Consider the following 27,053-nt stretch of genomic DNA (forward strand, 5'->3'; position numbering starts at 1 on the left):
TGGAGGGTATACAAATGTTCATTATATTATGTTAATTTTTTATGTTGAAAATGATCATAATAAAGTTGGAAAAATAAATAGAAAGTGCAACTGGTTCTGGGGGGTGCGGTGGGGGGAACTTTGGTGTATCAGTAAAGTCATGGGTATGTTCTAAGAACCTAGGTTTCTTCAGTCACCTGTACAAAAAACAGCAACGAAAAAAAAAACAACCCTAGAGTTAATGATAATTCAGTGTCAGGAGAAAAAGAAGAATGACTGGAATGTTTTCATATAATATTGGTAGACGGATTGAGGATGAGGAAAGTTGGGACTGGCCAGGCAATTAGACAGGTAGATAGCTAAATAGGCATTGAAACATAGTCCGGTTGTGTGTTATGTTCTGCTGTAATTAGTGGTTTTCAAAAGATTAGGAAGCCTTTCCTCCTACTTGTTGCCTTTTTTTTTTTTACATCTTTATTGGAGTATAATTGCTTTACAGTGGTGTGTTAGTTTCTGCTTTATAACAAAGTGAATCAGTTATACATATACATATGTTCCCATATCTCTTCCCTCTTGCGTGTCCTTCCCTCCCACCCTCCCTATCCCACCCCTCTAGGTGGTCACAAACCACCGAGCTGATCTCCCTGTGCTATGCGGCTGCTTCCCACTAGCTATCTATTTTACGTTTGGTAGTGTATATATGTCCATGCCACTCTGGGGAGGGGGAAGGGTAAGCTGTTGCCATTTTTTAAACCTCTTAGTTTTACCTCTAGTTGGCAGTTGGAGGCCTAGATCACTCATTTTCACTAGAGCACTTTAGGAGATAATAGAAAGCCAATGAAGTGTGCTCTCTGATACGAAGAGAGGGGGAGTAGCTGATAAGAGTAAAACCACTCTTTGGCAGAGTTTTTCAAGCTTTATGTTCCTTCCTCACCATTTAAGTGACTCAGCAGTGTGGGCCCTGGTTTTGCCGCACACCTTGCTCCCACCAACATTGAAGAAAGATCAAGTTGAGTCCCATTTTGAAAGGAGTGTTTCTTCTGACAGTGGAATTGGATTCTAGCAGTGTGTGTGTGTGTGTGTGTTATATCCTGTTACTGTTGAGACACAGCCCGGTGGAGTGGGGGAGGGAGATGTGTGCTGTGATTAGATTGCCTACCCCCTCCCTCTAGAAACTCAGGCCCCATCTGGGGAAACTGAGAACTTAAGAAACTTGAGACAGGGAAGGAGGACAGTGAGCAGCCAAAACCTGCCGAGTCTCAGAAGACTGGTTTCTGCACCAGGGAATGGAAGAAGTGACTGGAGGTGGCTCTGGATTCGACTCTGTGGCCTGAGATTGATTCCCTTGAGATAAGCTGTTTTCTGTTGGTGTACCTGCGGGCCACGAGTTGAGAAAGGGATGCCTTTCATTTGGGAAATGTCTTTTGCCTAATTGAAAGTCTGAAATAGTTCTTGTACCAAGAAGTTGGTGATTATTAATAACTGTTTCTTTGGATTCATCTGAAATGGGAATCAGACTGATCAGTGGTAAGTATCAAGAAAAGGTCTTGGACTTCTTTTATGCTGACAGCCATACTCTTCATTTCCTCTGAAAAAAGAGCAGGTGAGAGTAGAATCTGTGGAAGAAAGAATAAATTAGCCAGAAGATGTGTGAAAAGGGGATTAGAAAAGATGTGGTAGGAGTCCTGGAAGGAGTCCATAGGTCTTTCCATAGATCTTCCATAGATCTTTCCTGAAATAGCACTGAGTACTTAGTTGGTGCCTACTAGATGTATTGACTAAAGGAATGTAATACTCTGAATATTATCCTGATCACCCTCCACTGGCCATAGTGTCATAGCAGAATTCTTGTGGCTGTTAATTCTCTGATTTAGGACCTAGAAGGCAAAATTGGGTGAGACTTGGGAAGGAAGTGTAATTAAGCTACTTAATCTGAGTAGATAGACTGTATGTTTGTGGAAGTAAACTTCTCAGCTTCTGATGGTAAAAAATATCAATTAAGATCAACTAAGCAAGTAGTATACGACTGTTTTTCCTCTCTGGAGTCTTACAGCTGTTATCTATTGCCTATGATTCCTTCTTCTTGCTAAGTTCTGTGGAGCAATTCTTTTAGCTCAGTCTGCCACTAGACTTAACACTAGGTGGTAGATGTACCATACGCCAAATTGTTTCTTCAGTAGAGCTTTTCTTACCATTCTCAGTATCACATAGAAGAGTCAACCATTGTACCCACCAAGCTATTTTAAAAGGTGCTCTAAAATAGCACATAAAATTGGCCTGACATTTAATTGAGTCGCTAAGGCACAGCAAGTACACTTCTGTATTTGGATGTGCTATTTGCAGAATGGGTCAATCTGATATTCTAACCTTTCTCATATATGATTGATATTAGTTCAAGAATAGAACACTGATGGGAATTCCCTGGCGGTCCAGTGGTTAGGACTCCGTGCTTTCACTGCCGTGGGCCTGCGTTCAGTCCCTGGTCGAGGAACTAAGATCCTGCAAGCCATGCGACCCGGCCAAAAAAATAGAACACTAATGTGTTTGTTGTGGGTAAGGCTGTTTATATGGGGTGGTGAGTATTGAAACACAGAATAGTTCTTCTTTTTTTTCTTTTTTTTTGGTACGCAGGCCTCTCACTGTTGTGGCCTCTCCCGTTGCGGAGCACAGGCTCCGGATGCGCAGGCTCAGCGGCCATGGCTCACGGACCTAGCCGCTCCGCGGCATGTGGCATCTTCCTGGACCGGGGCACGAACCCGTGTCCCCTGCATCGGCAGGCGGACTCCCAACCACTGCGCCACCAGGGAAGCCCTAGAATAGTTCTTTAACATAGGACTTCTTGATTTTCAGACCTTTTTGGACTTCAACTATCTGCTTTTCCCTCCTCCTCCTCCTCCCCATCCTACATCATATTAGACCTGGCATTCCTTACAGGTCTAGATTTGAAGAAACATGAAAGCATACCAATTAAGGCAATAATGATTGGAAGAAATCATGATAAATAGGAAGTAATGTAAACAGAACGACTTTGTAGTCATTTTTTGTATTTTGTTTTCAACTAAATGACCATGTTTCGCTTAAATGCAGTGAGTCCAACCCAATTAGAAGGCTATTTTGAGATCTAGCTTCACTAGAGAGAAAACTTGTGATATCTGTAAATTGCTTTTGGCAACACTGTCTATTTACAATGTGAAGGTGAACAACACTCCAGGAGGTGTTTCACCAAGGAGAAGACAGAGCTACTAGCTATGAAGACAGCCAGTGGAGCTAGCAGGCCTGATGGAAACTAGCAGAGAAGCTGCATTTCACAGCAGCAGTTATTGATATGGGTTCTCTTCTGCAAGTAGTTTGGGGTGGGAGAGAAGACAAGGTTATCATGTATCTTTGTGTAGCTGAATCATTTTATTTATAAGCATTGAGATTATCAAAATGCTGCAAGAATAGACAGCGACCCATTTATGTCATGGCCTGAGTTAACTCTCTGCCCACTTCAAATATGGACCATATTCATTATCTGAGAGATGAGGTACTGCAGTGATTAGTAAGCTGCTTGCAACAGTCTTGCAACAGTCTCATATTTTTAGATGGGAAAGATTTTGCTAAGCTTTAGGCTACTAAAGCCTAATCCCATTCTACAAGGTGGGATTATGACTATTAGTTCTTAGGTTGCTAAAGAAATACATATCTGTCTTGACACAGCAGGCTGTCTATATATTTTATTTAAAAAAACTGCAAATGTTACTGCATTCCCCTCCCCCACCCTTCCTACCCCCAGGTAGGTGGTGTCTGGGAATATACCCAGAACCTTTGGGGAAAAAAATAAAGATGAACAGGGAGAGAATCGTAACAGTCATTAGAGGAGAGCAACTTCCAAATAGGCTGCCTAGGCCAGGAACAAGGAAGCTGATGGAGGAAGAGCTGCCTCTGGAGAGTGTTAAATGGTGTTGATGGTCTTTGGACTATTTTTTCTGCCACCAAAATAACTGCATATTGGGTTGAAAGTCATTACCTTGGTCCTGGATTAATCCCTTCAGTAAATCTAGCTTTGCTGACTGCAGAAGTCATGTGAACATACAGTGGGAAATCCTATCTAGTAGGGCAGATGCTGACTTGTGGCCACTTCAGTAAATGGTTTTGGTTTGGGTTGGGTTGGGTTTGAAAGGCAGTTGTGTTTTTGACATTTAAGCTAATTAAAGTTTTAGCACCTAAACTAAAAAAGCTGCTTCTTCAGGTGTACGAAGGTACTTGTTAATCAAGTTCAGGTGTAGTGTTTGTGGTTTAGCTTGAATCTTTATTATTTACTTATTTATTTTTGAAATTCGATCGGTTTTATCTTATAGAAGAAAGAAATTTGAAAGGTTCACTCATTCTACAAATAATTATTGAACGCTTCCTATGTGCAAGATCCTGGTCTAGATGCCAGAATATGTAGCTCTCTTTCCCTTCCGTGCCTTTAGGATCTATCCTTAGACTTAAAAATACAGTCTGTGGACTCTGCCTCCTCTCTACTTCACAAAGTAACCTAAAGAAAAACTGCCCAGTTGGATGTTAAGCCAAGGTAGGTTTAAAATGAAAGTACACTTTCAGGCCTGCTGCCCAGTAGTATTATCTATGACGTCAGTATTCTCTGCTTTGATTCTTGGTGTAAAAACACAAGTCTGTGTTCCCTTGATTACTGCTTCATTACCTGTAGAATCCTACTAATTCAGTAATCGCCTTGCTCATATTAGCTGCCTGTGCCTAGGCTGCACAGTTATGCCTGATTCTTACACTGCCACCAGATGCTACCCTAGCTGGAGGGTACATATGACAGAGGAGGGGAATGTTTAGCAGCTGTAGCTAATGGGCGTTTTACTATTCCTGGCTTCAAAATGCCTATAACCAGGTTGCTAGCATTATGGAGAGAAGATTTTAATCTGTAATAGGTTACATTTCCAGATATTATTTGCTGAAAACTTAGCTTAATGAATTCTCCATGGGAACCTTTTCAGATTTAATCAGCTTGTGAGGAGAAGCTTGATTCAGATTCTCAAACCATTCTGTTTTTCAGAGGAGGTCGAGGTTTATTTTATATTTCAAAGAAAGGGTTTATCGGAGTTTAAACAGGAGTTTAGGAGGAAGGTTTAAACCAGTTAATAGAAGTGTTTTCCTACACTTCAGAAACATTAATTTAAATAATGTTAATTGTAAGCTATTTGCTATTTATTAAAGCCAGTCTTCCAAGTATCCTTCAAAAGTTATCTGTTTCTGCCTTATTTAAGAAAGTTTTTTTTTAACATTTTTATTGGAATATAATTGCTCTACAGTGTTGTGTTTCTGCTGTATAACAGAGTGGATCAGCTATGTGCATATGTATATCTCCATATCCCCTCCCTCTTGCATCTCCCTTCCACCCTCCTTATCCCACCCCTCTAGGTGGTCGCAAAGCACCGAGCTGATCTCCTTGTGCCATGCAGCTGCTTCCCACTAGCTATTTTACATTTGGTAGTGTATATATGTCAACACTACTCTCTCACTTCGTCCTAGCTTGCCCTTCCCCCTCTCCGTGTCCTCAAGTCCATTCTCTACGGCTGTGTCTTTATTCCTGTACTGCCCCTAGGTTCATCAGAACCATTTTTTTTTTAGATTCCATAAATATGTGTTAGCATATGGTATTTGTTTTTCTCTTTCTGACTTTCTTCACTCTGTATGACAGACTCTAGGTCCATCCACCTCACTACAAATAACTCAATTTCGTTTCTTTTTAGGGCTGAGTAATATTCCACTGTGTATATGTGCCATATTTCTTTATCCATTCGTCTGTCGATGGACACTTAGGTTGCTTCCATGTCCTGGCTATTGTAAATAGAGCTGCAATGAACATTGTGGTACATGACTCTTTTTGAATTATGGTTAAGAAAGTTTTTAATACAGAGTTTACCAAGTCATTATTTTCTCCTTCCTTCAAATTAGTCCTAATTTGGGCTTCCCTGGTGGCGCAGTGGTTGAGGGTCCACCTGCCGATGCAGGGGACACAGGTTCGTGCCCCGGTCCGGGAAGATCCCACATGCCATGGAGCGGCTGGGCCCGTGAGCCATGGCCGCTGAGCCTGCGCGTCTGGAGCCTGTGCTCCGCAACAGGAGAGGCCACAGCAGTGAGAGGCCCGCGTACCACACACACACACAAAATTAGTCCTAAGTAGTTGGAATTTACTATGGTATGTGTGTTTTTAAATTTTTATTAGAATATTCTGGTATTTTACTGTGTATAGAAGGTTTTGGCAATATTCCATTGGCTTTGTGAAGGATAGGTACATGATTGGACTCTGACTATTAGCACCCCAATGCCCATCACCATTTAAGGCATCTCTTCATAATTCTTTCAAAAAACAAGACCATTGCTAACTTCAGGATAAGAATGTGCTACAAGAGAATATTCTGAAATAAAAAACAAGCAGAAGCCCTAAGAGATTATGCCTGCTTTTTGATAGAGTTGAGAGCAAGGGTAAAGAGTTTAATGTCTCAGGGTTATAAGAGAAAAGAAAACTTTATGGAACGTGGGAAGGAAGACCTGTGAAATTAGACAAATGCTAAACGAAGTTGGGTCTTAAGCTCTCTCTCCTCCCCCTCTCCCCACAAAATTCTGCTGAAACCATCAGGAAGAGATAGTAATCGGCATTTTGGGAGGAGTCAGAGAATAACCTCCTCCGCCCTCATTTCTGGTGGAAGAATTGCTGGCTTAGTAGGAGCCACCTGATAATACTAGCTTTTAGGGGAGACAATGTATGGCCTTTAAAAATGAAACATTTCATAGAATCCTTGGTGTAAGTTTCAACTTTTTGTCTTCCTCTTATAGCAAATCCAGTTTGCTGATGACATGCAGGAGTTCACCAAATTCCCCACCAAGACTGGTCGACGATCTTTGTCTCGCTCTATTTCTCAGTCCTCCACTGACAGCTACAGTTCAGGTAGGTGTGAACTTCCTGTTCTCTCTGATCTCTCCTCCCTAGTCCAGAGTCTTGATCTAGTACTCTACCCAGTTCTCTTCACGTATCTAGGATCTGAAAATACCTCATGTCAGGACTGCCTGTCTTTGTGCTGAAAGCTGATAACTAGTGGCTGGGCAATGGGAATGTTCCCAGCCAGGGTTGTAGCTGGAGAAGCTTTTGTCATCTTGAGACTTTCCTCCCCAATGGTCTCTGTGTGTGGTCTGTGGCCAGTGCCTGGTTGGTAGTACTGGGCCGGTTCCCATTCCCACGTTTATTCAGCCACATTGAGAAGGGAGAAAATCAATGGTATTTTGGCTGCCAGAACTGGCCTTGAAGAAGAGGTGTACTTTGGAAGCATAATTTCTGATTTCTTTGTTAAAGATATACCCTGCCACCTATTTTTATTTCTTGCCTTTAAGACTGCTTGAATTGTCAACAATAAAAATTAGTGGGCTTCCCTGGTGGCGCAGTGGTTGAGAGTCCGCCTGCTGATGCAGGGGACATGGGTTCGTGCCCCGGTTTGGGAAGATCCCACATGCCGCAGAGCGGCTGGGCCCGTGAGCCATGGCCAGTGAGCCTGCGCGTCCGGAGCCTGTGCTCTGCAACGGGAGAGGCCACGGCGGTAAGAGGTCCGCGTACCGCAATAAAAAATAAAAATGAAAAATAAAAAATTAGTGTTTAGCTCTTTTTATTTACTAGGTTACCCTTTATGTTGAAATATCTTCCCCTGTTAACCTCTGGAGTGGGAAAGAGTCCAACTAATGTGGCTCCAGCTGTTTCTTTTTAGTTCTCCTCTCCTATCTTAACCCTATATAAGCAGTCTTTTTTTCTGCTTTGAACTGTGCCCTTCTCAACTTTAGAGGCGGGTATTAGAAAATTAACATGGAAAAGGATATAGAATCTTATTTTGAGTACTGGAGGAAACAGGGCATCTAATCCAACCCCCTCATTGTTCAACTGAGGGAAACATTGTTAAAAGATTAAAAGGTTTGCTCAAGGTCATAGATTGCTATGAATGTCAGCAAAGGAATTTGTACCAAAAGCCATTTATTTTCTTTTGCCATAATCTTGTTTGCATTGTATTACTAACATTAGGACTGGGCTTGAGGTATAAGGACTGTTTAAAAAAAAAGAAACGGATAGACAATTTTTAAAAGCTTATTCTCTGCCCTGTGACACTGATAACGCATTATGGACAAGATAGGCAGACAAGTACAAATGGTGGTTTACAGGGTTAAGTATGGAAATAAATGAATATGCAGTCTCACTATGAGCATGTGTGCAAGAAAAGGTTCCAAAATATAATGGCTATCATAAGTGAAAAGGTGTCTTGGAGTGAGACAGATACAAAAAGTGATAGGTGACAAGCAGGCTAATTATAGCTAAGAGAAAAAAATTTGAAAGATTGAGTTATAAGAGAAAAAGCTGGGATGAGTAATGGAAGCTTTAAGAAGTCTTTAAAGATCTTGATGGCCGTGTTTTATGAGGACCTAGTAGAGCATTTTTAAAAGCTTAATGATAGAGTTAAATTGTCCTAGTGGATAGATAACCTTTAGTAGTATTTGTGTTAGCTGGACAGAGGAGGATGTGTATGTAGAAGTCAGCGAGAGACCTGGTACACTCGCAGAGACGGTGATCGGGAAAATATTCAATGAGAGAAAAAAAGTGATTTGAGAGGTAAGGAGTGATTGTTTTATATTCTCCTGCGTACCTATCTGAAAGGACATTTTTAGCTTTTTGTGAAGCTGCTTTTTAAAGTTGAGCATCTTGAGTGATCTCAGGGCTGGCAATAGAACCAGTGCTGCTCATCTTTTGTGTCATTTCTGTGTTCCTTAGTGCAACCTAGTGTAAAATCTCTTCATAAGATTTTATAAGATAAGGTTATCTTACTGTTTTTATTCTTTTACATTAATGGTTCTCAAAGTATGATCCTCTAAACAGCAATATCAGCAGCACTTGGGAATTTGTGAGAAATGCTAATTCTTGGGTCCCATCTGAGACCTACTGAATGGGAGTTTCTGGCAGTGGGGCCCTAGCCATCTGTGTTTCAACAAACCTTCCATGTGATTCTGACAGATGCTTTAGATACTTAAGTTTGAGAACTAGTGATCTATAGAAATAACATTCCTTATATGCCCTAAATTATTCTTCCATTTTTGCCATGTCTGGTTCCAGTCCAGGTCGGGACCAAGTGTCCCTATTTTGAGGGATTCTCTTGAGCTGGTGCAGGTTTGGGATCAATAGCTCCTTATCACAGGCAGTAATGGCAAAGTCACCGGTTGGGGGGGCTGGTAAAAGGGCCACAATACTGAAAGATCTGCAACAGTTTCATTCATACCATTTCTTAGACCCTGGAGGAGTAGAACGGAGAGAGACATAAAAGGTGGCTCCAATTAAGAGTGTTCGCTTAACTTAAACGACAGTCCCTTGGTGACTGCACTCTGTGGAGTTGGGGCCATTGAGGTTTTTCTTTCCTCATTTCTTTCTTTCCTGGCTCTAGCTGCGTCCTATACAGATAGCTCTGATGATGAGGTTTCCCCCCGAGAAAAGCAGCAAACCAACTCCAAGGGCAGCAGCAATTTCTGTGTGAAGAACATCAAGCAGGCAGAATTTGGACGCCGGGAGATTGAGATTGCAGAGCAAGGTAAAGAAAGGGAGTGGGTAGCGGACCAGAAGCAGCCCACTCGCTAGTCATCAGGATGCACAAACAACTTAAGGCTTGAAAGCTAACTTGAAAGTCTCCTGGGAAACTCCAGTATCCTGGACTTTTATATAAACGAATCTATCTGTATGGAGCTTGAGCCTCAGGATTCTTGTTCTTGTTCTCCCTGCTGCTTCCTGTTCTCAGCGTGTGGTAATTACACAGAGTAGTTTCTCTTTTCCTCCCGCATGATACCATATTCAAAGATCTGCTTGCAGAGTCAGCAGGTCCTGGATCAGTACATGGTGGTTAGTTCTGCGGGATCCTACCATAGCTGCCAATCTCAGAGACCCAGATTTCCCAGAAGCAGCAAATGTGGGTGGGTTTTCAGCTAAGGATGTGGTGACTTAGGGTCTCTTTTGGTCTTTGATCCTGAGCACCCTCTGCTGGAGCAAGAGTAAAAATGACTGACAATCAGTTAAATCTTGGTTTCTCTACGCTGCCTCACTCCCAATAATGTCTCTTTACTCTTGTTGTTTTCACATTGGAGGCATGTTCTATACTGGGCAGGAGTACAGAACTCAAACAAACTGATAGAATAGGATTAGACAGCGTAGAAAAACAGAAGCAAGTGGCTTCTGCTGATGTAAAGTCTTTCTTCCTGGTCTGATGATTGTAGTATATAGGAATCCATTAGCCAATGCCATAACTACTTCCCTCTTCTCCCAGATGAATGATGACACTCACCTTCCATTTCGATCACTTTTGAGAATTTGACTACATATAAGGCTGAAACAGTAGAGGAAGAGAGAAATTCCAAGTGATTAGATGACAACTCACTGCTGTTGTTCTGCAGTTGAAGCTGCCAGGCATCAAATAAATATGCTTAGAGGGAATTCCCTGGCAGTCCAGTGGTTAGGACTCCATGCTCTCCCTGCCAAGGTCCCGGGTTCAATCCCTGGTCGGGGAGCTAAAATCCCACAAGCCACGTGGCACGGCCAAAAAAAAAAAAAAAAAAAAATGTGCTTAGAGTTTTTTCTTCCTTACCTCACCATATCTCAACAGATCCAGACCAGCCCTAGATGTCGCTGGGGCAGGAATTAATGATATTGCTAGTGCAGACCTAGCTCAAATACTCTGTTCTTTCACAGACATGTCTGCTCTGATTTCACTCAGGAAACGTGCTCAGGGGGAGAAGCCCTTGGCTGGTGCTAAAATAGTGGGCTGTACACATATCACAGCCCAGACAGCGGTGAGTTTGTTGGGAGAAAAGTGATGGTCTTCTGATGGGAGTGGGGGTGGGGAGGGACACTTTTTCTTTTTTTTTTTTACTTGCTTTTCCTTCCCTATCTAACTTCCAAGTGCTAACTATTAAGTGGAACCTCCCAGTTACACAATAATGGGGTTTTCTACTTTGATTGTATAGATATAACCTACTTTTAACCAACCTAACTTAGGGAGATCTCGAATTGCAAAAATATGATTGTTATAAATATGTTATTAAGACTTTTGGGACCATTTTTGGGGGGTAAAGTTAGAGTCCAGTGTACTAACTAGTGGATTACACACCCTTTTGTAACTTCCCAGTGTAGCACCTGTTGCTGCTGAGTTGCTGGGCATTGTTCTCTTAATTACCACTCAAGTGTGGCCCTCCTCCTTCTCACTCTGTCTTCCTATACATCTATATAGGTGTTGATTGAGACACTCTGTGCCCTGGGGGCTCAGTGCCGCTGGTCTGCCTGCAACATCTACTCCACTCAGAATGAAGTGGCTGCAGCACTGGCTGAGGCTGGTAAGTTCAGCTTTTTTCACCGACTTTGCTGCAAAATAATTATCTAAACATAATTTTTACATATCAGAATTATCTTTACAATGTCATGTATGTCTAGGTGCTATAAAATATGGAGGGTAATAAAAGTGTCAGCAGGAAGGAAATGGATAATAAAGGTCCATATGCATAATGGAATATTGTATAGTCATTTAAAATGATCTTTGTAAAGAATCTAATATATGGGGAAATGCCCAATTCTAATGTTAAATGAATGAGAAAGAACTTTAAACTATGTGAGCTGTGTGAGTATGAGCTCAGCTGGTCTCCTTTCACAAAAGTCTCCTCACTTTTGAGAGAACACAAGTAAGAAGTACCATCTATTTGATAGTTCATTAGATAATTTGGTATTCAATATTGCATTGAAAATATATGAACTACTTACAAGTTCAATTAAACATAAAGTAATTTTTATTGTTAAAATGTTCAAAGGAAAATCACTCTGAAGTTTCTTTAAGGTTCTCCCATCTTCCTATGATCCTCAGAAAGCAACTGTATAGTACTTTTGTTTTTCTTGTTTACTCTTTTCTGATGTTTATTGCAGAAAATTTAAGAAGTTCCCCAAAAAACCTTAAAATCCTGCTACACAGAGATAATATTTGACATATTTTTCCATTTTTCTGTTCACTTTTTACAGAGATGAAATAAGTCTCGGTACATATACAATTTTATAACGTAAATATAACATTTTCAGAAGTAGTTTCCATGTCACTGAAAACTTCGACAGCATCATTTATAATAGTCATATGGCCGTGTGATTTTACTTCACTGTTTTCCTAATGTTGAACATTTAGGTTGTTTCAAGATATTTGCTAATATAAATAATGCTGTAGTGAACAGCTTTGTTTTGATTCCCACTTCATTTTATCTCCTTAGAAGAAAGCTCCACGTATAAAATTGACCAAAGAGAATAATATTTTAAGGTTCTAAAATACTTTCAAAAACAAAAATCCCTTATATTCTTAACTAATTTCTGAACTAAAGATGCTCTTTTGACTTCTTGCCCTCCGTAAGTTGTTTCCTTTCCAGCGTAATTTCTTTAGCCTTTTTCTCTTCACCTGGATCTCAGAGAGTGATGTTGGTGTAGGACACTCCCCCAAAGAGGAATGAGCTGATTTGTTTCCATCTCTACAGGAGTTGCAGTGTTTGCTTGGAAGGGCGAGTCAGAAGATGACTTCTGGTGGTGTATTGATCGCTGTGTGAACATGGATGGGTGGCAAGCCAACATGGTAATAATGCATATTCATCCTACACTTTTGACAATGGATTTCTTTCCTTTTTTCCCTCAAAGCATGGTTCCCTAAATATGTTTTGGATGTTTGGTCTTAATGCACTTACTTTGTTGCCAAAATGGTTAGCTTGATACCTATTCAGGATGGGTCTGAGTACTGAATGGAAAGGTGGGGGAAGGGTAAGACCAACTGAACACATGTGGCTCATACACAGCAGAATGAAATAGAAGAAAATGATATGGTACCTCTTTGGAGTAAAATTCTGGTTTCTTTCCTTCCTGCCCCAGCTCTCCTTTTACGTTCCAAGGGGCTTTATATCAGGGCTCTAGACTAAAAAATGAGTCTGTGATTAGCCTACTACTCTTCACCATAGCCTAGAACAAACTTAGGAATCCTTTTAACCATTTTACACCAACAAATTTGACTGTGTTTCCACTGTCTAAACCTGCTCTAAGGAGCTCTGAGGAGTGCTCTCCAAAACATACAGGGCTCTCTTACTAGTGCAGAAAGTGGGTTCAAAGTTCCCCCCAGCTCTAGCAGCCTGAATGCCCATAGAAGTCTTCTGGCTGTTCTATAGATCCTGGATGATGGGGGAGACTTAACCCACTGGGTTTATAAGAAGTATCCAAACGTGTTTAAGAAGATCCGAGGCATTGTGGAAGAGAGCGTGACTGGTGTTCACAGGTAACAGATTCTGGAGTAGCTGCCCCTTGTGTCCTTGCCTCAGCAGATTCTTCTGGTCTTTTAGGCTTTAGGGCTATGTTTCAGGCTTGTAACTAAATGGGAGTATCTTCATTAGATAAAACTTTTGAGTATATTTACCTTTGAAAAAAATCAAGGAGACCCTAAAAGGAAGTTATTTCAGATTCTAGTTCAGAGATTTTCTCTCCCATTTATTCCACTGTGATTCTCAGTCATTGCTGGGAGGTAGGGAGTGAATATATCTTGAAAAACTGTATTCAATTTTGGATTATAATTTTATATCTGAAATACGAAAAAAATCTATTGTAAAACTATATGTTATACACATTACAAAAAATAAAACTGGGCAAAATATTATTTGCTTATTGGAGTACCTAAAAAATATCTGAGAGAGTGTTTCTCATTTGGGGGCACCTTACACATGCTTAAACACACACATACACACACACACACGGAACCATATCAGAATCATTGATAATCTTTATCAGAAGTAGGCATGGATTTTTTTTAAAGATTAAGAAAATGCTGGTCTAAGGAAATGTATCCCCTTTTATGAAAGAGAAGTAAATTTCTTCAATTGAAAGGTTTTTTTCCTTCCAAAAAAGGGGGGCGGGAGTTGGGGAAGAGAAAATGAAAAGAAGTTAGGAGGGATAACAAGGAATTACCTTGTTTACTAATATTCTTGGGCAATAACTAAGACTGGGGAGGGCAGCACAGAGCTTTAAGAGAATTAGGAAGACTTTGCCAGCTACTGTGTTTTACCAGCTAACTTTGTTTTTGTTTTTGTGGCTTTCTTCTCCCTTTAGGCTGTATCAGCTCTCCAAAGCTGGGAAACTCTGTGTTCCAGCCATGAACGTCAACGATTCTGTTACCAAACAGAAATTTGATAACTTATACTGCTGCCGAGAATCCATTTTAGATGGGTAGGTTGAAACGTATAATTATTCAAATTTATAGGGGGTAAATTTGGGTTGGGTTATAATGTTAGTCTGATATCCCTCCAGTTTTGCCTCCTGGTCTTCCTATGGCTTTAAAAGTTTGTTAGAGGTGTTGTATCTCATACTGAGCCCAGCCAACTTCCAGTTGAAGTTCTTATGGGGCTGAGCCCATTAAATTTTCAGAGGGACTGTATTTGAGCTAGTAATGTTTGAGTTGAGGCTTGTCTGTTTCCACAGCCTGAAGAGGACCACAGATGTAATGTTTGGTGGGAAACAAGTGGTGGTGTGTGGCTATGGTGAGGTAAGTAGCTGGGCCTCAGTGTCTGCCTTTTCACAGACTTGTTAGAAATTTTGAGTGAAGGAGACTTGTGCTGTCAGTGTAGAGTCACTGATGCAGGGTTTTAAATATGCTTTTAGATAAAGTGTCTCAAAATAGTAGCAAAAGTCCTTTATTCAGATTTATGAATAGAAACATATAGAACGAATTGAGTTTTCAGATTTCATCACTTTGTCTTATGGTATGGAATGTTGGCATCATTTCCGCCCAGTTATAACAGTAACCTTTTCATTATGAGACTTAATTCAAGTAAATATGTAGCATTTTGGTCCCACAGGTGACTTAGTGGAGTGAAGGGTAAAATCTGAAGTGGTATATAGTTGATTATCTCTAAACTAGAATAGATGACAAGAGATTTTATTTATTGTCATAAACAGTGACCCACAGAAGTTTCTGAGCTGCTAGGCTGTCCTTGAGTGAGATGCTTCTCAAGTGATAGTTATCAGGTTTTCCTGGAACAAGAAACTAGAGGTTACAGTTGCTCTTCCTTGGTCTTGTTTCCTTGATGGTGATACTTCTATTTCCTTAATCTCTTTTACTATCCCAAGCTCCAGCCCTTGCTAAAGCCCTTGAAATGTCTGCTAAATCACTCCTCTAAGGGTCACAACATAATCAGGATCTGTTTCTCCTCTGCTTGGATTGGAGCATCTTTTCAAGGACTTGCTAGATGATTGATGGTTTCAGGGAGGCTAATTCCCATCTCCCAGAGAGCCTATCTGCCTAAATATCCATGCCTGAATGGACCTGACTTCTTTCTTATGCTCTGCAGGTGGGAAAGGGCTGCTGTGCTGCTCTCAAGGCCCTTGGAGCAATTGTCTATATCACAGAAATTGACCCCATCTGTGCTCTGCAGGCCTGGTAAGAACAGCAGTAATACCATTAGGTTCACTCCAGGGACTTTATGTTTCTAAGAGTTTGATTATTGTATTAACCATTCCTTGGAGAAATTTCTCAAAGAAGGAGAAGGCTAAGATTGCTTTGTTCCCTGCATTGTAATCATAGGGCACTCATAGAGCTTCTTGGTATTTTCCCTTCCTGGATGGAATCTTGGGGAGTCTGAAGAGCCCAGTGTGTATAGTTTAGCACAGCTTATTACTACCATTCCAGTGAGGTAGCCCTGGATTTAACTTTAGAAAGACATTTAATTGTCTCATTTTGTGACCAGCTTCTGTCACACTGCCTCCTTGCTTTTGCTTATAGTGTTCCTTCCTTTTCTTCCAGCATGGATGGGTTCAGGGTGGTAAAGCTAAATGAAGTCATCCGGCAAGTGGATGTCGTAATAACTTGCACAGGTAAGTGTCAGTGCTTTGGTGTACATGGAGGAGTATAAACTCTGAGGTTAAATCTTGAAAATGATCTAATTGACTTTTATATAAAGTAGGTAAGACCTGTGTTCTGTTTAAAAGTCTGAGAACTAGAGTAAGCTATCAGAACCTTAACATATTTTCCAGAACAAAGAGCCTTTTTCCTTGATGGCTTTTTATCCTGCTTGATCTTAAAACCAAATAACTGAGCCTAAAGAGCTGTTTTGCAACGCACACTTCTTTCCTCACAATGTATACATGCTCTTTAGCGCCAGCAGACCTCTCTCCCATGTTCTAACTGAAAGCCAGTCAGTACCTTTCCCCTCTAGGATCTGTTTCCCCAGCCACTCTCCTTTACTTTTAGGAAATAAGAATGTAGTGACACGGGAGCATTTGGATCGCATGAAAAACAGTTGTATCGTGTGCAATATGGGCCACTCAAACACAGAAATTGATGTGGTAAGCCTTCTCTCATTGATTTGTTGCTAGGCCTTTTTTTTGCTTCCTTCCATTATAGCCAGTCAACTGCGCTCTCTTCCTTTCAGACCAGCCTCCGCACTCCGGAGCTGACATGGGAGCGAGTACGTTCTCAGGTGGATCATGTCATCTGGCCAGATGGCAAACGCGTCGTCCTTCTGGCAGAGGTGCACACACAGAAGGGTTCGGGCAGTACAGCACAAGCAGTATGGTTAGAGCCATCTGGGGAGGGGCGGCAGGGTAAACATATTCGGCCTATGTTTCCCTGAATTCTGTCTTTGGATAGAGGTATATTTCTCAAATAGCCTGGTCTCCAAAATAGAATCACTCAAAAATATCTACTTTTTACTAAGTAACATACTACTTCCTGACCACAGCTGATTCTTCAGTTTGTCAGACTCAGATGGACTTGCAGAAAATAAGATAAAACCTAGAGTCCTGATTTGGAACTGTAATTCTTCCTCTACTAACTGAGTCTAGAGGAGTATAAAGTCCTTTCCAGCATTTGCGTGACTTGCATGACATGACAGAGGGATAACACAACTCATACCAGGGCTCTGTTTCAACTTTTCAGGGTCGTCTGCTCAATCTGAGCTGCTCCACAGTTCCCACCTTTGTTCTGTCCATCACAGCTACAACACAGGTATGTGACAAAAGGCCGGCTTAGCCTGCACTAAGATGAGTGGAACTGGGCCTAGATCAGAGTTCCAATGAGTGTGCGCCCTCCTGTGTTCTTATCAACCTGTTTTCTTCAGGTTACAAGTTGTCAAGATTTCGGCTTTCTCAAGTGTAGAAAATAATCATTAGGCAGAGTCAGTGTTTGTGTCCCTTTGGTTGTCTGTTTTAATTGAGAATATAGTGTTTCAGCTCAGTTGTATTTAGTCTCTTCTTTTATTAGGAACTAAACAAAAGCACCAATAATCCTCCTATGATGTGTGCTGGTGTTTATTACAGTCCAAGTCCTGCGTGCTGTCACTGTGGTAGATCACTTAAATATTTACCCCAAGACCCTGTTAAATCTAGTTCTTTTGTTTTTGTTTTTTAATGTCCCTAAGAAGTGTTTTTGTGTTTTTTGACCCTCTTTTCCCGCCTTAGGCTTTGGCACTGATAGAACTCTATAATGCACCTGAGGGACGATACAAACAAGATGTATACTTGCTTCCTAAGAAAATGGGTGAGTGAAAACAGTAGAAACCTATGTTGATCCCCAGACTGTTGCATGGTTTGATAAAATGAACATGGAAAGCATTGGATTTAGAGTCAGGATTCTAATCCCTGTTCTAGCACTTAGTGGTTTTTGGACCTCGGGACAAGTTCTAATCTCCATGAGCCTCAGTTTCTTTATCAGTAAAGTGAGAATAATACTAAATATATTGAAAAATTGTAGTAAGAATTACAGCTAATGAGTAAAGGTGCTTTAGCACAATGGTTTAGGGTAGATGCTCTTATCCTGAGTAGCTTTATGAAGTTTAGTAAACTTACTACCACTGATTACAGCCTGGGACCAAAATGGGAGAAACAGAAACAAATACAGTTTTTATTGTCCATCTTCTATGAGATATACGAACAATCTTCTGTCATTCCAGAGGTCAACTGTGTTGTGTTCACGTGACATAATGCATCATCTTTAGTTCTTTACCTTTCTGAATATGGTGCCAAAACCTCCCCTCTCATTGGTCAGCCCAAACCCCTGTCCTCTTAAAGCTAAAAACCTTCTTGCTGTTGTCCCCTTCAACAGCTTACCTCAGCTTACCTTTGGGTTTTGGCTTTTGGTTTTTAATTCATATTCATAAAGGTAAAAGCCCAGGAAGCTTATCTATGGAAAACTAATACATTTGTGCCAGCTGCCTTGGAAATCCATGATCCTAAGATTTGAGGCCTTATGGATCTTATCGTAAGTAAATGTTGATGACTTAACTCTTTTGACCTTACTGGTGTCCACTTTGATTCATAATTTGACTATGATCCAGCTAAGGAAGTTGCTGCAGGAAAGTGAGAATAGTACATGGTATGTTGGCCATTGAGGTGAACCCAAAAGCTTTGCCAGAGAAGAATGGGGAGGAACAAGTCGGCCCATTTTGTCCCGCTGGCAAATGGCTTTCTAAATGCACTCTGGATTACTGAGAGAAATACCTTAAAGGCAACTTTGAGGGGTTTTTTTAAATTAAGCAAGTATTCCGAGTTTGATTCTTTCACAGTTATTCCAAGCCTTGTCCTCTCTCTCAAAGAAGCTTCAGATGAAAATAGGGGGAAGTTATGCCCTGAGAGGCATATTTGAAATGGAGTCTGCCCCCCTGCCGCTTTGTTCTTCCTAGATGAGTATGTTGCCAGCTTGCACCTGCCATCATTTGATGCCCACCTGACAGAGCTGACAGATGACCAAGCAAAATATCTGGGACTCAACAAAAATGGGCCATTCAAACCCAATTATTACAGGTAACTTGGGAGAAAGTAAATGAAAAGCTCTTCTCCCCAATATTAAGCCATGCAGGCTAGCCGGCTTTCTTAAATAGTGTTATAGCTAATTTTGAAGAGTACAAGAATTCTGCCCCACACTAACAAGGTAAACAGAGAAATTGTATATCTAGTAGTAGATGTAAAGAAGTCAGCATTTTCTAAGATTTTGGAGCTTGAGCCTCACCCCCAGAGATTCTAATAGAGTTAGTCTAGAATGGGGCCCCGGCTTATTTTGTAAAACTTCTTCAGATTATTCTAATGTATTGTCAGGGTTGAAAACCACTGATGTATAGTATTAGGGAGCAGGAGATACAGCTAGAGATGGCATTGCTGGAAATCCTTTGGAAGCGCAGGGAGGAGCAATCCCTGGGGAATTACTGCAGGCATCCCTGGCCTGGGCAGGGAAGGACCCTGGAGAGTGTTCTCTGTTTTGGATTCTTTTCTTGGAACTCTCATGTGGAAGGCACAAGTACTAAACAGTCAATCTCTTTCTTTACAGATACTAATGGACCGTATTACCAAGGACCAGCCCACATGAACCACACAACTCTAAAAGAAATATTTTTTAAGAAAACTTTTATTTTCTTCTTAATCCTTTCCTCTTGATTTTTTTTCCTATAATTTCTTCCTTGTTTTTTCATCTCATTATCCAAGTTCTGCAGACTACACAGGAACTTGCTTCATGGCTCTTTAGATGAAACTGAGATTGAAGGTTTCTCACCCTAGTCACTAAAGAAGGATTTTACTCTCCCAGCCCAGAAAGGTGATTCTTTCTTTACCATTTCTGGGGACTTTATAGTCTTAATTGGGTACCTTATTAACAGGAAATGCTAAGGTACCTTCTATGTGGAACAATCTGCAATGTCTAAATTGCCTTAAAAGAGCCCATTTCTTAGCTGCTGAAATCAGTGCTCTTTCACTTCTTCAGAGGAGCAGGGATGGTACCTACCAGGCAGGTAGGTTATATATAGGTGGTGCATGTTAATTTCCCCTAGGTGTTCCAAGCCCTGTTTCCTGTGTAAAGGTGGTATGTTTGGTTCAGAGATGTGTACTAGTGAGTGTCGCTTGTTAAGATCTGGTAGGCCCACTTGGATTTAGTACAGCCCGTCCTCCACTCCCACCAGACCCTCTCATTTTCCAGGTTTTTATCCAGACTGTACTCTATTAAGTTGAATTTTGTCCCCTAGCATTTATTTCTGGGTTTTTCTGTTTGTTTTGTTTGTTTTTTGGTTTTTGTTTTGTTTTTTTAAGTAAGAAAAATGTTTAGTCTTAATACTGAGGAGCTGCTTGAGTGGTTAGTTGTTAATCAGTTTATCTTTTGAACCTTTGGAGCTAAAAGTGCAGAGTTGAGTCTAGAGAAATGCAGATCTCAAACTCTGATAATCCCTCTGTTTCTAGCCCATAGTTTATAGCATCACTGAACTGGGGCCATAACAGTAAATTTTATCAGCTCTGCCCCATCAGCTTGTGCTGAAAGCAAATTTCTTGAGCCATTACTCAGTATACAGCACTGAGCTCTGTCTTCAGGATTTATCCTTTAAGAGCAAGTTTCTAATCAGCTATGCTTCTGCAATTTAAAATACTTAAAGGGAGGTAGATGTGGATGGGAGGAGGAATGATAAATTGGGTCAGGGTGAGGGAAATTAGCTCTGTATAACTTGTCTGGGACTTTAGGACCCATGTAAGTTTAGTTTTACAGAAGCAGTACCACTTGATTGACGCATGTCACAGAAAGTTTATGAACTAAGACCTTAAAGGGCAGTTTGTGCATAGAGAAAGTAATCAGTGTGTCCTGGCTCACACTCTGAAAGAATCCTCAGATAAGAGAGATGTATTCCCATGCCATGCACCCTGCTTACCAGCATTTCTGCATGGTCAGGTGAGCCTTATGCTCATGAGCTTTAAGTGTATAATTATCCAGGATTCTAAATTCTCAACTTGTTCTAGCTGGTGATCCTTCAAAGTTGGGTCAGGCAGTAGTGCTAGATACTAGATATTTTCATTTCCCTATTGCCATTGATCAGAGAAGACAAACATTAATTAAAAAGAGAAATATAAGAAGGAAAGCTTTCACTCTGTGACTTCCTAGCAGGGGTCAGTGATCTTGCCAAAACATTTTTCCCTCTCCTGTTTCTCCGTAACCAGCCCATTCCCACTCCTTGCCAGTGTGACCATGCTTTCTTCTCTGTAGATGCTAATGGTTCAGGCCCTTTTTCCCGAGGCGTTTAACCAGCCAATCAGAACAGCACATCCTTTAGGGGAGGTAACCTGGCCAACAGTGGTATCCATCGTGTGAGTTCTGCTGGAGGGAAGGGGCCCAGGTCCTGCTGCCCTCTGGCCTGCCCCTGCTCCCATATCTATTACTGTGTCCATAGGAATACTAGATAAGGGCTCCGTCTCTGTCAAGCCATGTAACAAAGGACACTGTGGGAAGATGTCTGGCGTCAGAGGGAGCGTGTAGAGAGCAACTTGGGAGGAACAAGTTTATTTTGTATTGAATGATTTTTAATGAATGCAATATTAATCCTTGCAGATGAGCAATAATCATTAAAGTCAATTAAAATGATAAGACCTTATTGGAATCCTGTGTCATTCCTGGTTGAACAGCAAAACTTTCATTAGAACCTGTTTTCTAAGAAGGGACAAGTCAGGGGTCAGTTAGCAGTATCTAAGAGAGATTTGTTTAGGACCTAATATGTAGAAGAACAGGCTGGATGCGGAGTTCTTCAGTAATATCTTAAAATTTTGTATGCCTGCTCTGTGCCGAGCATTGGGCCTGGACACTTTCATTCTGACTTCCCTCCAGGAGCAGACTTGCTGCCTAAAATTCAGGGCTCCTCACTTACACAGTCCCCTTATAAGACCCTGTACCTAATTCTTTTCCTTAAAAAATGCCTCCAAAGTTATGTAAGCTTCAGCCCCCCATACCTGTATCCATCTCTGAAGTTGTCTCCATGTGTTCTGATTTAACAATGTATCTGTTAATATTATTCAGAAGTAATACCTTTTCTATTTTGTTAAATTGGTCCCAAACAATGTTGATGTTTTCAGTGCAATTCTGTGAGGTTTTATCCATGCACATAAATCCAAATTTAAGACAAACTTCACATTGCCTAATCAGAGATTTAACCTTTTTTTTTAAAACTGTTTCCTGAATCTGATAACTTTATAGTTATAAAAAGTTAATCTCTTATGATGGGGAAATATCTTGAAGTTAAATCTTTGAATATAAAGAATTTAAATGAACCGTTGACCCTATAGTTTTATAAATTTTTCAAGGTGTTTTTTATTGCCTACCATGTGCTAGGATCTGTTTTAGGTATTTGGGATACATCAGTGAAAACCAAGATCTCTTCCTTTGTGGAATTACATAAAACCTCAACAAGACTCAGCCTTCCCCTTCCCCTTTTTCCTTTACCCACAATTCCACCATTAGATGGGGAAGGCATCCACATGGGTTCCCAGCCTGGTGTGTGTGGGTAGGAGCTGGGGGTGTGGCCTAGTGCTGGAAGTCATCCTACACTTGGGATGGGGAGGGCATCCACGCAGGGGAGGGATGGCAATGGTGGATTGGGTAGGAGCAGGGAACTTGATTAAATAAGCAGAAATATTAAGGATAATGGAAGCCAGCTTTCTCATTTTTAGAGGAGATGTTACACATCAGAAACGGAAAAGACTAGAATAAACTCTGGTATTGGGTTTGAATATAAGGGGTGTTGGGTTGGTGTGAACTCATGAATTTCAACATAAAGAAATATAGGGGAGCACTGTCTACTAAGTGAGCCGTGGAGCAGCAGTTCCCCTCTTCCTCCAGTGCAGTGCATACACCTAGCATCCAGATTCAGGCACTACATTCTCCACTTAAAGGAGCCAGGAGTCTTTGGAGAAATGGCTGATTCCATGGCTGGGCAGGAAAAGTACAAGATGAGCAAGAAAGCAAGGAAGTACTCAAATAATTGCATGTCAAAAGGACACAGAAACCAGCCTTAAGGGACTTACTGGGCAAATCTGGAACAATCTGCCAAATAATGGCTTATAAATCAATGAATAAAAGAAAACTATGAGTCTATACTGATATGAATGAATGAATAGTTTAATGAAGAATGGGATATGTAAGTAATTTCAAAGTACCTCTCCATAAAATATTTTTTAAGTACAATGGGAAAAAGAGGAGTTTTAAAATGGAGAAGCCTGGCAGAGTTCACCTTAAGTGAACAAAATGGGAGAAATCTAAGTCTTCCACCACTTGATAGGATGCATTGAGAAGAATACAGCATCCCTTCTGTGATATTTCTGCCAAAGATGCAAAACCTGAATGTAATCATGAGGAAGTATAAGATAAATCCAAATTGAAAATTGTTATTTTACAAAATAACAGGCCGATAATCTTCAAAAGTGCCAAGGCTACCAAGGTCAAAGAACAAAGAACTGAAGACACATACATTAACTGAACGAACTGAAGTGGATCATTTTGCTATCAAGAACGTTATTAGAACAGTTGGTGAAACTAGTCTGAGGACTATGTGGTAGTAACGTCAGTGTTAATTTCCTGATGAAGTATTGGGGTGATGGGTCATCAGGTCAACGACTCTCAGATGGGTCAGGAGAAGATTATAATGTACTAACGTTTTTGTAAGTTTGATTATTGCAAAGATTTTTAAAAAATTTTAATAGTTCCAAAATCAAAAAAAAAATCAGACTTTGGCTTTATCGATTTAGAAAATTTTTAAAATCTGTTTGCTCCATTTAGGAATGTCTTAGACCAGATAGTACTAATAAAGGTATTAAGCCTTCTGGGTTAGCAAAGGAAAAGAAAGCAACAGAAAAACTATATTTTACACACCTGCACAAAACAAAGTATTTCACTTGACAAGCTCAATGAAAGTAATACGTAGACCTGGATGGTTCAACAGGAAGGTGGGGATAAGGAGTGCGGCTCCACTCCGAAGTGCTCCCTGAACAGAATCTTACCTGCCAAATAACTTCTGAATGTGGGAAATTCCAGAGAAGTCTGAATTTTAAGAGAATGTACAATAAAAATTGACATCACTGCTTAACTGGTTGTGAAACCCTGAGTTAGAGCAGGCATCAGCAAACTATAGCCCTCCCATTGTTAGCAAGTCCAAGCTCACTCTACTCGCCACATGACAGGCCAGTAAATCGAGAGACAAGGTGTTGAGGCAAGGAATAGCGACTTTATTTGGAAATCCAGCAGACCGAGAAGATGGTGGACTAGGGTCCCCAAAAAACCATCGTATCGGGGTCTCGATGCCAGTTTCTTTTGTAGAACGGGGAGGAGGTGAGGAAGTAAGGTAAAAAGACCATTTATCTTGCAAAATAGGAGGGGATGGAGACTTACTGGTGGTCCAGTGGTAAAGAATCCACCTTACAATGCAAGGGACTCGGGTTAGATCCCTGCTCAGGGAACTAAGATCCCACATGCTGCAGGGCAACTAAGCCTGTGTGCCACAACTACTGAGCTCACGTGCCTCAACTAGAGAGCCTGTGTGCCACAAACTATAGAGCCCACGCGCTCTGAAGCCTGTGTGCCACAACTAGAGAGAAGCCCGCGTGCCGCAACAAAGAGCCTGCATGCCGCAACTAAGACCTGACACAGCCAAAAATAAATAAATAAATCTTTAAAAAAAAAATAGGAGCGGGTGTGTTAATTTCTTCTTTTCTGCAGCCATTCACAGGTGGGCAGGGTCAATGTCTCTCTATGAGCTGAACAAAAGCCTTTTTGTTTAACAGGCAGAGGGGCATCGTTCCCTGTGTCAGGCCATTATGTATGCTTACAGCTATAGACTAATGTGATTACAATATCAAAAGCAACAAAAAGCAAAGCTTAAAGTAAAAGAAACAGATCCAACATGGAGTCAGAATGGGCTCTTCCCTGTTACACCATGAGCCAAATCTGGCCCACTGCCTGTGTTTGCACATCTCACAAGCTAAGAATAGTTTTTACATTTTAAAATGGTTTTTAAAAATCATGACTAATATTTGTGACTTGTGAAAATTATATGAAATTTAAATTTCAGTGTCCATAAATGAAGTTTTGTACACAAGCCACCCTGATTCATTTATGTAATGTCTATGACTGCTTTCATTCCACAATGGCAGAGTTGAGTAGGTGCAACCACATGGCTCACAAAGTCCAAACTGGCCCTTAACAGAAGAAGTTTGCTGACCCCAGGCATAAAGGTTGTGTTAGGTATAAAGGGAAAGGTGTCCAAAGGCATTTGATTTGCATTCTATTAGGTAAGAAGAGAAAGTCTCAGAGCAGAAAGTGAGAATGAAAGCATTGGAAAGTAAAGAATATCAAAGAGTATTCTAGTCTAAGCACATGCTAAATCCACCTGCATCCTGGCTAGGAGTCACTCTGGGATTAGGAAACCTCAGCAAACTGATAAAGCAATTTAAAAATATTTTAAAATTTATGATTCCAATTTAGAGTCTGTAATCAATTTAGACTTAGTAATCAATTTTAAGTTACAATCAATTTTTTGTATATATACAGTATTGGAAGCTCTACACTATTGGAACTTTTAATAATGGCATTTTGTTTATTTTATTTGTTTTATTGTTTTTGTTTGTTCTCCACTGCAACCACCAGATGGCGAGTTTTCTCACAATGGTTGTCACACAGGGTCTCTGGCCAACAAAGGATAATAAAATACAGGTTCACACTCGCTTCTCTGAAACTCCTGTGTTTTGAAATTGAGAACATTTCAGATTTTTAGGAAATACACAAATATACAATTTATTATGTTACACCTATTCTGGGGCTGCGGAGCAGCATTCCATAATCAAACATGTTGATATTTTTTAAGTTTATTAATACAGAATAAGGGATAAATACAGACTAACAATAGCCTCCCGTCAGTTAGATCAGGTTTTGCTGCCAAATTAATTTGTGCCAAACTTTAGGGAAAGACTTTTTGATTTTTAGTATTCTTTTAATTTTGGAGTTGTAGATTAAGGTTTGTAGATCTAGAATAAGAATAACTGTTTGCTGTGTAAGTGGCTTCATTTTAAATGCTTTACATAATTAGCATACTTGAGATCACCTCACAATAACCCCATGGGATAGGTACGACCTTTGTCACCATTTTATGGATAGGGAAATTGAGACAGTGAGGTGAAGTAACTTGCCCAAGAGTATACAACTCCTAAATTGGTGGAGCTGAAATTAACCCAAGCAGTCTGGCTCCAGGGTTCATGCTTGTCTCTAGGTACTACCAATTCTAGGAAACAGCCCCAAACCAGGATTCTAGTGTCAGAGTCATATGCTGGGCTGGTTAAAAATAGAGATTCCTAGATCCTGTCTCAGACCTACTGAAACAAACTCTCAGGGCTATAAGGAAGTCAAATATCTCTCCAGAGTCACAGTGCAGTTGATAGGTAGAGTTAGGATTTGACCCTGGTCTTTCTGGCTTCCTGTGGCCCTTCTCTGGAGTCACCGTGGGACTCCCCAAGGGTACTTTCAGGCAGTAATACCCTGGTACTCATATCTCAGCAGAAGAAACTTAGCATGGGCATGAAGACCCAAACTGCAGGTGCCATGACTTCCCTAATACTTCCTGAATGCAAGCCCTGAACACCTAAGGAACCTGCTGCATCCTAGTGCACCAGCCTCTGCTTCTCGAAGCTAGAGCCAAATTGGGGCAGAGTTACCTACTCTTGGGGCCCCAAAGATTCACTGATGAACATTTGGGCCCTTGTGCTCTGGTTGTTTTTAAATCACGAAAGTTACCACACATTTCATTACTGATTCATCTATTTCAGTGCTTAAACACCAAACAAAATGCCCTTCTCTTCAATGATTCTCTTGCCTTTGTATTTCTATCTGGGCAAATTACTTCCCAAGGGCCATTTAGAAGTGTTTTTTAGTCAGTGGAAGTGTAATTCGGAGCTGAAGGTCAACTGAGAAGCCTTCTCTGAGGTGCACTAGCTCTCACTGCTTGCTTTTACGCAAATTTGTCAACAGAGGTGATTGGTTTGTGTAAACTTGTTTTCAAGGAAAGACTAATTTATCTCAAGTGTAATGGTAAGATATGAGAAGGAGAAACCTCTCACACATACAATGGGGAGCAAACCAGCACTTGCGGCTTTTTCCTATCTGTGCTGTGGGTTTCCTAATGTCCAGCAAACAAGCTCTTTGCTCTTTTCTAATTTTCCTCTCAAAATCAAA

The 27,053-nt window shown here is 40.7% G+C and overlaps 1 protein-coding gene across 2 annotated transcripts in view; it reads left to right on the top strand.

Annotated features, from left to right (window-relative positions):
• Positions 1 to 18,845, top strand: part of AHCYL1 (adenosylhomocysteinase like 1) — a gene marked incomplete at both ends in the record, with an annotated part of 38,321 nt that extends 19,476 nt beyond the window's left edge. Inside the window, 15 exons of one of the 2 annotated variants that reach the window (XM_079696997.1) lie at positions 6,814 to 6,925; positions 9,447 to 9,590; positions 10,739 to 10,839; positions 11,277 to 11,379; positions 12,550 to 12,644; positions 13,225 to 13,331; positions 14,156 to 14,272; positions 14,525 to 14,588; positions 15,394 to 15,482; positions 15,846 to 15,916; positions 16,293 to 16,387; positions 16,474 to 16,572; positions 16,980 to 17,048; positions 17,501 to 17,579; positions 18,721 to 18,845. In XM_079696997.1, coding sequence (XP_079553123.1) covers positions 6,814 to 6,925; positions 9,447 to 9,590; positions 10,739 to 10,839; positions 11,277 to 11,379; positions 12,550 to 12,644; positions 13,225 to 13,331; positions 14,156 to 14,272; positions 14,525 to 14,588; positions 15,394 to 15,482; positions 15,846 to 15,916; positions 16,293 to 16,387; positions 16,474 to 16,572; positions 16,980 to 17,048; positions 17,501 to 17,579; positions 18,721 to 18,845 — 1,470 coding nt within the window. Of the gene's footprint in view, positions 1 to 6,813; positions 6,926 to 9,446; positions 9,591 to 10,738; positions 10,840 to 11,276; positions 11,380 to 12,549; positions 12,645 to 13,224; positions 13,332 to 14,155; positions 14,273 to 14,524; positions 14,589 to 15,393; positions 15,483 to 15,845; positions 15,917 to 16,292; positions 16,388 to 16,473; positions 16,573 to 16,979; positions 17,049 to 17,500; positions 17,580 to 18,720 lie in introns of those variants that run through there. The other variant, XM_079696998.1, reaches the window with a different exon arrangement.
• Positions 18,846 to 27,053: the final 8,208 nt, after the last annotated feature.

Source organism: Hyperoodon ampullatus (assembly GCF_949752795.1).
Source record: "Hyperoodon ampullatus genome assembly, chromosome: 2".
Classification (NCBI taxonomy): Eukaryota; Metazoa; Chordata; class Mammalia; order Artiodactyla; family Ziphiidae; genus Hyperoodon; species Hyperoodon ampullatus.